This window comes from Rhinolophus hipposideros (genome assembly GCF_964194185.1).
Source record: "Rhinolophus hipposideros genome assembly, chromosome: 21".
Lineage (NCBI taxonomy): Eukaryota > Metazoa > Chordata > Mammalia > Chiroptera > Rhinolophidae > Rhinolophus > Rhinolophus hipposideros.
Window position 1 is genome coordinate 10,521,765 of NC_138067.1, and position 11,286 is coordinate 10,533,050.

Consider the following 11,286-nt stretch of genomic DNA (forward strand, 5'->3'; position numbering starts at 1 on the left):
GCACCCACCATCATGTCAGAGGAGACTGACATGGATAGCAGTGTGGGGCTGCTAAAGGGGTTCGGATGGAAGGCTGTGAGAAGGGGCAGGAGCAGCTTGTGCAGGTGGAGGGAGCAGTTACAGAGCTTTTCACAGGAACACCCCTGAGTCAGTGCCGACGATGGAGAAGACATAGGATCTCAGGATGGAAAGGCACTCCATTCTCCCCGTCGACAGAGGCTCCACAGCTGAGCTCTTAGAACAGAGCACTTCCCAGCACTCAGCCTCCCCAGCTCACTGTCGGGGCTTTCTCAGAGGAAGGCGGCCTTACCTTTGCCTTGTTCTGAACTGGGAGATAGAGTTTGAACTCTGCTGGCAGCTCGTCTTCTGAGTAGAGTCTGTCTGAGAAGTAAACCCGCCGGATACGACAGTTCGCGTGGATCTGTGGACACAACACTTATTCTAAGAGACTAAACATGACTGTCCTTTCTCGTTTCCTGGTTGTCCTAGAGCCCCGTTCTCCTCCACGGTGCTGTCGGAGCTTCGTCCCGTTTGCATCTCCTCGGCTTGGCCTGGGGTGATTCTGACAAGGGGGACATTCTGCTTACCGCATGCTCCTACCATATCCAAGGAGAATCCGGAATCTGTCCTGGACCCCCCTGAGGTCAAAGCCCACAGGACAGTAACTTGGGAACTTGCGCCAGAAACCCACACTGTTCTGTCATATGGCACACAAGCCAGTAACAGACAGCACTCCCTCTCCCATGTGGGGCTCCACGTGGAGAAGGCCCCGGTACCTGCACTCTTAGAGTCTCAATGTAATTTGTGCCGTATGCTCGCCGAGTGAAGTCTGACAGGTTGAACTGAATCTGGTTCCAGCCGTCGTCCAGCCGCATGGGCATGGTACAGATGAAGGGTTTCACCCGGGTGGTACTCTGGTAGTTACTCGCCCGAAACCGCCGACGCACATTCTTGTCATCTAGTACCTTTGAAATGTACGCAAGAGTCATTCGCTCCATCTTAGAAGAAGCAAATAATCCTGGGAAGGCAAGGATCTGAACTCTTAGTTTCCCAAGGCTGAGACCCAGAGGAGCATAAACACACCAGGCACAGGTCATACTGGACACAGATGGCCTGGAAGTAGCAAGTTTATCTTATTTGTTGCCAAGACAACACCAGCTGCATACGACGTATGACATACTCATCAAGCTCTCAGACCATAGAATAATTTCATAAACATTCTTCCCTTTAAAAAATAAAATACTATGATAACCCGGTATTAAATGGTTACTCCCCAAATGGACACTACTCTAACCCGTAAGCTTTAGAATCTTGTAGCTATTGATTAGATTTTCTAGATGCTTACTGTGTTTCTTTAAAAACCTGGCATTAAATTATGATTTCCAATACCACATTTATGTCATAATAATAAGGGCGGCATGACGTGTATAGCAGAGCAGAAAAGACATACGAAAGCATGAAGATACTTTCCTAGGGCCCCCTTTTCCCTATATGTTGACGTGGTACCTGTCTGGTATAGCCAAGAGTGTGTAACAGTCATGTGCACAAACCTACCTGTACTTCAAAGGTAAAATATTTCTTCAGGTTTTTGATAATCATGACAAGGAAGGGAAGTTTAATTCCCAATGTTTTCTTTGGGTCTGCAGGACATGTGATGTATGTGGTGCTGTAGAAAGAGGAAATACCAGTAAACACACTACTTAACTTTCCCTTTGTGGCACGCAAGAAATGACACACGGTCCAAGAGGACAAACTGAAAGGCATGGAAAAGATCCAGACACATCAACCAACGAATCCCTCAACTCTGAAATCAGCTAATGCTTTGAAAAATGCTGGACTCGGAAACAAAAGCTTCACACAGGACTAGACATCAACAATAAAATACCCGAAAAGCAAAGCCAGACCAGTGGATCTGAGGAAGTTCTTCCATTGAGAGAAGATTCAATTCTGGTCCAAGAGAACCAACAAATGATAGAAAATCAAAACTAAGACCCCTGTGGCACTGAAAACCAGAGTGGCCACCAACTGGATGAGTAGTGCAACATCTCCCCACAACCCTGCCACACACACACCTTGGTTAAATATTAATAATAGTAGCTAATACTTACATAGTGCACACTATGTGCTAAGCAGATTCTAAGTGTTTTATATACATTCACTTATTTAATCTTCACAATAACCCCATATGGAAGATGTACTATTATTATTATTTCCATTATACAGATGAGAAAATGAAGGCCAAGGGGATTAAGTAACTTGTTCAAGATTAGCTCTAAGCAGCAGAGCTGGCTGCAAACGAGGCAGTCTGACTCTGCAGTCCATGCCACTCACCTCTGTGATGTACTGCCTCCCTGTCTCCGGGAGAACAGAGTGGCAACCTACCTGACATTGGTTCCTTCGATCTCTAGCACCAGGGACTGGATGTCATTATCCGTGATTCTCTTGATGTGGCCATTCCGCACCTATAAGGAAGAAAGTTAAACCGTTTAGTACTGGAATATTTGGCAACAACTTTACTAAGGTTTTGAAGGCTGAATAAGACCATTTAAAGAAAACCACAGTGGCCCAAAGGGCATAACGTAGAAGTTTGTGACATGCTATGTTGAAGCTTGTATGTAACCCATGCTATTCCCGCTCTATACAGGGTCCCAACCATCACAGGAACTGCAGGTAATGTGGCGATCTGTAAATCAGGATAAGTTTCTTCCCAAAGAAATCAATTCAATTCAGATTCAAGCTAACACTTACTGAGTTCCTACCACACACTAGGACACTCCCATGCATCCTCTCACTTATTTCAACAAAACCCACAAAGTACGTAGTATTGTTTCCACTTTACAGATGTGGACATTGACACGCAGGGAGTGCAAAGGACAGCTCCTGAGTAAGAGACTCAGGATTAGCATGTAGGCGTTCCACTGCCCCGTACTGCCGCCTCACACTCTTCAGCTAGAAAGGCCAAACGCTGAGTGTCACTGAGAAGCAGGGGGCAACCAGAAAATTTAAGCATTATTCCCCAGGTTTAGTCCTACTTCATGCTTATTTTCTTTTCCCTAAGTTTCTACTTTTTCAAGTATGAACTCAAGTCCCATCTGTGCCGCACGCAGAAGCCTTCTACAGCATTTTGGGTCCACACCTATCTCTTTTCTCTCTGATCTGTTTTTCTGGTTCGTGGAGCCCAGATTGCATCGTTTAGCACTTCATCCTACATTGTTTTGTATTGTTTGCTGCATGTGTAGGAGATACATGATGAGAAGGAATCAACATTCAATACAGATTCCTCCTCCCAAAATATGTAGGGAAGAAGAATTATCTTCGAGCTATAAACTCTTAAGCACCAAATATGGACAGAGCAGAGATATACAACGATAATTCTGAGACGGGGCTGAACGGTTAGGTCTGAATGTATTAACACACGAAACAGATCAACCAGGTTTAAAACAAGATTCATCAGAAGACAAACGTGATCTTTTTCTAGGAATAGTGAAAACGGCTGTGTTGGGCTGTCATATTCAATGACAGTCATTTGGCTTTCCATTAGATTTGCGTAAGGGTAAGAATACAGGTTCGAATCTGATAGTTGTATTTTTCAAAACAGATTATTAATAATATGTCATTCTGTTTTTAGAAATCAGCCTCTGAGGTCTGTTACTGTGAATTTGATCCACTCGCTGTGCGCTTGGTGTCACCCAGGTGACAGCTGACATCACTGCCCATCTTTCTCTAAAAGTACAAGCTCAAGGACAGGGATCAAGTAAAGTACTGAGCATCATTTGCACCTTCTGCGATGTTCAGTGCTGTGCTAGGCATAAAGTAAGCTTTCAGATATTTGCTGACTTCTGGAATTTGTCTCTGTAAGAGTTGGCACATGTGAATAGTCCCAAGGAGGATTTTTTAAACATTCCTGGAGAACATACCCACCATGGACTATTACAGGAAACCAGAGATCCCGGGGCATATCAGAGTCCATCAGGCTGCCAGCAGGAAGATGCTCTCCCACAAATCACCCCTTGGCACCCATTGTCAGAGACAGAGTGCTGGGTGGATGGGCAACAGACCTCTGCAAATGTACCATTTCTTGGGTTCTCAAGACACAAACGTCACACGAAGTGCTTCTCAAACAAAGCTAGTGACACCCAATGCCCTCCTAAGAGGCTTTGGATTCTAGGCCTGTTTCCAAGGCAGATTAAGGAGACCAAGGCTTGGGTCTGTATAGCACATGCCAACACTACCCACCTCATTCCCCATATAAAAGCTCCCCACCGAAATGGTGAAGGAGGAATTAATCAAGAAATTATTTCCAAATAATGTGATACAGTCACATAGATAAAAGCTGGTAGTATTCTAACAAGATGCAGACACTAATTTTGTAACATACTATGAAATATTCTCTATAATATAACTTCATTCTTTTTTTTAAAAAGTACACAAGGCAACACTCAAACAGATGGTTACATTGAAAGGATAAATTAGGGCCCAAGCAACACGTTGCAATTTATCCAGCACTGTTTGAAAGCACGGCCTCAAATCCTACAACCCCAAAGGTCTCTCTGCCAGAGTCAACAAGAAGATTCCGTCGGCTGCAGGAAGCATGGCCAGATTTCACAGGGAGGAACAGGGAACTTGCCTTCTGTCCATCTCAAAGTTTAGAGCAGATGACTTCACTCTAGCAAATCTGGCTATTCAGGTCTTTACAGAAGAAAACAGTGCCTTCCATGCATGCAGAAGCCAACAGACTGGAAGCCAAGACAAACTGTATATTCCACTGCTTCTGCCTCAGAGACGAGCTTACTTGCAGGTGGACTTTCCATTACTTCCCAGAGAGACATTTCTTTCAGCCACACATCAGCAACCACACTTGCAAATTTAATTCTTAAAAAATTAATTAATGTAGCCGCAACACAAAAGAACTCAGAGGAAACAGGGCAGCTTTTTCAAAGGAATACCCGTCAGCCTTTCTAGAGTTTTAACCTGGCTTGGGTGAGGCAAGCCAGAGCTTTGCCCAACGAGCAAGTTCAGTCCTCAAAGAAGAAAAACACAAGTATTCTTATATCACAAGCTGCCAGAACTTTGAAATCAAATTGAGTTGATTTGTTAGTAAATTATAACTTTTCTCCTTTATTAAGTTCAATGGGCTGCAAATGCAAACTCACTGAAAGAAAAGAGTGGGGTGGGGATGGGGGTGCAATTAATCAGGGATATGAACACTTAAAGGGTGGAAAATCTCCCCAAACCTCTTCTCAAGCGAGGAAGAAAGGGGAAAGGGGGATGGACAGTTTGGGCAAGGCTTCCTAACTAACCTGGCAATCCGACTGTTACTGTTTTAAATGGTAAAGATCTTACAGGAAGCAACCCCCTCTTCAGTCCAGCTTCTTTCAAATGCGTATCACAAGATACGTGGCCTCAGAAAGCATCAACTTCCTTTCCTTAGCTTCTTCCAGTTCAAAGGTCACCACCAGGCAGGCCTGGCTTTGAAGATAAAATGAACTGGTCAGCATTTATTGCTTAGGGTGAAAGCAGGTTATATTTCACTTTTCTCTCTAAATTAGCAAATGCCAATTATTTCTGACTTATTCTTTTGTTACTTCATGACACATTCCCACTGTCAAAATGTGGCCTACAGTGTTTTATTCCTCCATAAATAAATAAATATATATATAAATAAATAAAGCCAACTTTACATTTTTTAAATTTCATGACCGCCCCCCACCCCCAAATCTATGAACTGGAGGTACATTAGGAGCTTCAGAACCCAGGCTACGGACAATTACAAATCAGAATGGTTCTCAGCCTCTGCAGACACCAAGGAGGGAACCACCAAGCCCTTCTTGCAATCCCTCTCCCAGGCTTTCTTCCATGGTTGCTGGGGCAACTAATAAAGAACACCAATTTTTTCTTTCCCCTTCAATGTAAGCCCCAGGGAGGAGGGTCAAGCTGAGGGGAAAAAAAATACTACTGGAATAGGGAGGAAGCTTGCCCAGGCTCTGCAAGTGCTTTAAAAATAACATCTGAGTTGTGTCCATTCCCTACCCCCACCTTTCCTTTTTTCTGGCTCCACCCACTTATCCTGGCAGACAGCTGAGCCCTCAGCCATCTGGCATCCTAGTCTTAATGACACATGTTCCAATTTACATTAAGCCATTAGAGCTGTCCATTTCAGCAGGAACCTTTCTGCTCTGGGCTAGGGGCTGGGCTCGAAGTCAGAGAACAGGCAGAGGGAGACCTCTGTGGGGGGAACTGGGCATAGCTCTGACTCAGGGTCTCCGCCTTCCTTGCAGGCTCCAACCGGTCAGACTTCTCATCCTTTGTTACACTTCATAGAGCCCATCCAGACAGCAAACAGGCAACTCTGGGCATATACAACAACCCCTTGGGTAAAGTAAGGACCGTTATGTGCATTGCTAACCAGTCTCTTCCTAACAGTGCCTGGAAAGCGGAAGTATAAGTAAAACCCAGGCCTTCGCCCAATTATAGTAAAAGCTATTACTCAGAATAATGAAAAATATCGTCAGACCGACCCAGGGCAAGTCTGAAAAAATAGTTTTACTATACCTTCATATCCAAGTGCTCTCAATTCTACTATTGGAAACTGCATCAGTTTAACATGGACCAACAACGTTTACTAATTAGAAACTAAGGTGTGGGAACTTTTTTCAGGAGACTTTGTTCATCTTTAAATTAGGAACAGGGAATGGGAATCTAATACTATCCAGCAACAACCACAAAAACTCTGGTTCTAATCTTTAGTTTGGGAATCGAGAAGGATCAGCAGCAGCTTAAAGACAAGGTGAGAGGAAAGAAAGAGAAGCTTGTATGAATTAACATTTTCATTTAGTAGACTTTTAAGGATATTACCAGTAAAGACTGAAAATGATGTTTTACACAGGCATAAGTAGGAATAGAACCTCCTGGAATTTTCTTTACAAACCAGAAGTAATGTTTACATTACACATAAAAGTCCTTTAATAAATGTAATATTTGCTGGATCCAGAAGTTAAGGGAACATTAATTTCTCCCGAGCTCTTGGTTTGAAAAATTACAAAGGTCTCTATCAGGAAGCTTACAGTCTAGCCAGGAATACAGATCTTAAGAGGTTAATTTCAAGTATGATGAGTATGATGAAAAGTAGAGGTTCTATGAGTGAATATAAATTAACCAGGAGAAGTGCCTTTAAGCTGTGACCTAGAGACTAACGTGGAGGTGGAAGCGGGGATCCCAGCAGAGGGACCAGCAAGTACAAAAGCCTGAAGGGGAAGAGAACAGGATTCCTTTCAGCTCAGCAGGAGGTCACTGCTAAGCAGCAACCTGGGGGAAGGTGAGCCTGAGAACTGGATGACCAGGCACCAACCATCTTAAGGATTATGGATAGGAAAGCCATGGTACCATGACTAAGTCACTGTAATTTGAGAAGTCTGGTTTTACTGTAATTCCTATTCCTAGGTATCTGCACATCAGGCTGGATTAAACTTCTTTTTCTACTCTTGCCCTCAGTCCCCTGCCCTATTTGTATGCCATAACTCTGCTGCCTTTTATATACATCTTCATTTACTCTCCATAACCATGAGAAGGAGGTGGCACTACTGTAAGATGAGAAAACTGGGTAGTTAAGTACTTGCCAAGGTTACACAGCAGAGGACATAAGACAGAGCCAGGACACAAAGCCAATGCGTCTGATCACACTCCAGCAGTGGGGTTTCGACGTCACCCTTCTCGCCTAATCGAGAGGGAGATGCTTCACTTAAGCTCCCAATGAAATGAGGTTTAAGATGAGATTTGTAAAATGAGATGGGGAGAGGGGCTGTGAACCTCAGAGTGATGGATAAACGCAGGTGTTATCAATATAACCACACCCACAAATATGGAATATACAAATTCACTGGTATTGAGACACTGGTATTGAGACAGAGCCTCATTTTCCCAAGATTAGTCTTCACAGAAAACAAATTACAAGAATTCTCTCTATATAACTCAGGAAGGAGAATAGTAAAGTTTTGTGAATCAAAATTACTAAAACCACCTACTTTTAGTTACTACTATAACTAATGCTTTATTACCATACCATAGCCAGTATGTACCTACCAGCAAAGGTCAGGGTCATTTCTAGATAATGTGGACAGTCCTTCCCACTCTCTATCAAGCTCTGCCCTTATTACAACTTTGCCTTATTCCCGGGAGCAGGGAAAATATCTTCTCTAACTTTGTATATCCCCAAATCCACATGATACCTGTCACTTAACTGTTGCTCAATAAATCCGATAAGTAGATCAATTTCTAGTGTTTTTCCGACCGGGCTGGATTCCCAACACTGAGGACTTTATAACACAGCTGAGAAAAGGCACACATACAATAAAGCCTACGCATCTGGCCCCAAACTTTCCCTTTTCTTCCCTTTCCTTCCCTTGTCCCAGGGGAAAAAATTCACTGCTAAACACTTTTTAATCTAGTCTAAACAAGAAGAGTAGAAACATATAAATAACTTTTCCTATTATAAGAATTTTGCTTAAAATGAGTGTTCTTGGCTGGCCCGGTGGCTCAGGCGGTTAGAGCTCCATGCTCCTAACTCCTAAGGCTGCTGGTTCAATTCCCACATGGGCCAGTGGGCTCTCAAGCACAAGGTTGCCAATTTGATTCCTCGACTCCCGCAAGGGATGGTGGGCTGCGCCCCCTGGAACTAGCAACGGCAACTGGACCTGGAGCTGAGCTGCGTCCTCCACAGCTAAGACTGAAAGGATAACAAGTTGAAGCTGAACGGCGCCCTCCACAACTAAGATTGAAAGGACAACAACTTGACTTGGAAAAACATCCTGGAAGTACACATTGTTCCCCAATAAAGTCCTGTTCCCCTTCCCCCCAAAAAAATAAAAAATAAGAAATAAAATGAGTGTTCTTCTAAAAGTTTTCTTTGCCAAAATGTCTGTTTAATTTAAACCTGCCATGTAAACCATGTAAACCTGCCTGTTGCTCTAACAATGTTTTCACATGTGTTTATGTCATCAGGGTACCGTCCGACCTCTAGTGGCGTTGTTAAGGGACACAGGGCACCATGGTTACTTTGCTTTAATATTCCATGTGTAAACATGTTGACTAGTCAAAAAAAAGCTGCACTGGAAAAATAAAACACATTACAAAAGATCAAGCCCAGAAGAGTTAAAACGGGCAACTCTGATAAGTTTCCCTTAATAGAAATGCTGAGGCCTCCCTACCACTGGAATCCCTTTCAGTGTTACCAAGTTCTCTGACCTGCTCTGAAAACCTCTCCTCTTAGACCAAGTCCCATTGTCTATTTCAATTGCCTTATAATGACACATTGTTATAATTCCAAGTTCAACTGGCAAACAAGGCCCCTGTCTTCATGTCTTCTGACAGCCGGTAAGAAGTCAAGCCACAGCTGGAAAGCCTTACAAAGTTCTTATAGAGTTTCCTGGTACACTCAATCCGGGTTCTCTTTGGAGAGGTACAATTTCAGAGTTTACAATGTTTTATTCTCATGTGAACAAAACCATGCAACCGAAAACCTCAGTAATGCAGGAAAAAAGTCAAGGAACTGCTTTCCTGTGTAAGAGTCTTGGCATTAGCTCTAGCTTGCAGATAGAATCATTGTGAAAGAGCAGAGTCAGTCAGATTTTTCACATATGCATCAAGCCCAAACTTATTATATTAAAACCTTTCAACTACCTTACAAAAATGACAGTATGAACACACCAGCCTCAAAGCGCTTTCAGAGTGCAGAACTCCCTAGTGGTGACAGCCAGAAGGTTGTCAGATTGGGTTCTCTCCCCATCTCTAGGAGGCCCCAAACTTTCATCTGGATAATGGAAGAAAGTTGTCTTCTGAAATGAAATCCAAAATTCTTGGCTTCATTACCAATAAACTGCTTATTTAGATCATTCCACCTCCATCTCTATAAAAACACCATTCAACATACCCCCTCTCTTCACTCTCCCCCCAGAGGAGAGCAATACCGTTATACCCTCAATAACCAGCCTATCTTAACTTATATTCAAAAAAGGATACAGATGTCCGGGAAGTTGCTTGAGAAACGAAATATCACTGGAATAAAATGCAGACCAACTCACAGACTGCTAGACACACAGGCCCCCTACACAGCACCTCCAAAAAGTGGACAGGTCCTCATCTCCTGGGGCCAGTGGAAGTATCAGCCTGTGGATGCCTGAAGAGAATGAGGCCTGTACGTGGCTGTGACTTTATTCATGCAGACAAGACTTGGTCACCAATTTTTGCAATTTTCCTGACGTTGAAACCAAGCACTGAAGGCACAGCACAGACCCCCAGTCACAAGAAGTGTGGATGGAACAGGTGCCAAAGGCCACCACCACATTCTGACTGATTTGGAATCAGCGAAAGGAAGGAAGCAAATAAATCAGCCCCAAACATAACTGGTTCTGGCTGTGCGTCTACGTGTAAGGTTGTCTGGAACAAAGGCTCTGTGTTTAGGGCCCAGCACCGCGCCTGGCACAACTTATCAGTCAATACTGTTTGTTAAATCAATGAACAGCAGTTCCTTTCATCTGTTTCCAAAGCAGCCTCAAGCAAGTTTCTGAATTTCATGCTATGAGACAGGCACCACGTATCAACCCCGCTATAAAGTGGGGACACCGCTGCTCAGAGGAACTGACTGACAGGTTAAGTCTGCGGCGAGGGACCGGTGACCTCACCACGCCACGGCCCCTGGACACCTAACCCCAGCCCCACGTGGACCCCGTGCTGACACGACGCCCCCACCTCGCGCCTCGGTCACATCAGGCCGGGCACAGGGCACAGCAGCGCCCGCCTGGCCCCCCCAGGCCCCAACTCGACACATCTACCCGCCACCACCCGGTCCCCAGCCTCCGGACAAGGCGGGAGCGCGGCCCTGCCCCGCCGCCCCCCCACTCCGTTACCTTTTTGTCCCAGATCTGCAGGGGCTTGCTGCCGATGCTGTAGAGGATGGAGAGGAAGCCGCTCTGGAATGTGTTTTTGAACATCTCGCAGGCGGCCTTCCCTTCGGCCGCGCCGCAGCGACCTAGATACGAGCACCAAGCGGCGAAGGTAAAACAAGGAGCCGGCCCTGGGCCGAACGAGGGATGCTGCGCTGCTGACCTCCGCACCGGCAGCCCCCGACCGCTGGATGTGGACACAGGACGCTCCGTGCCTGAGTTCCAGCTCCCACAACAACCACGCCAACCCAGGACCTAAGCCCCAGTAACCGCCGCGCGCGCCACTCTTCTCGTCTTAAATGGAGGCTAGGGGCCGCCCGTCTCTTAAAACGGATCCCTCCGCCTACTT

The 11,286-nt window shown here is 44.9% G+C and overlaps 1 protein-coding gene across 2 annotated transcripts in view; it reads right to left on the minus strand.

The window, feature by feature from the left end:
* The window catches only part of CFAP20 (cilia and flagella associated protein 20), a gene marked incomplete at its 3' end in the record, with an annotated part of 76,096 nt that extends 64,833 nt beyond the window's left edge, over positions 1-11,263 (minus strand). Inside the window, exons 1-5 of one of the 2 annotated variants that reach the window (XM_081031335.1) lie at positions 10,902-11,263; positions 2,383-2,462; positions 1,555-1,666; positions 777-965; positions 311-421 (exon numbers count right to left, since the gene is read on the minus strand). In XM_081031335.1, the coding sequence (XP_080887461.1) occupies positions 311-421; positions 777-965; positions 1,555-1,666; positions 2,383-2,462; positions 10,902-10,985 (576 nt within the window). In that variant the 5' untranslated portion in view covers positions 10,986-11,263. The remainder of the gene's footprint in view (positions 1-310; positions 422-776; positions 966-1,554; positions 1,667-2,382; positions 2,463-10,901) is intronic. The other variant, XM_081031336.1, reaches the window with a different exon arrangement.
* Between the last annotated feature and the right edge of the window lie 23 nt (positions 11,264-11,286).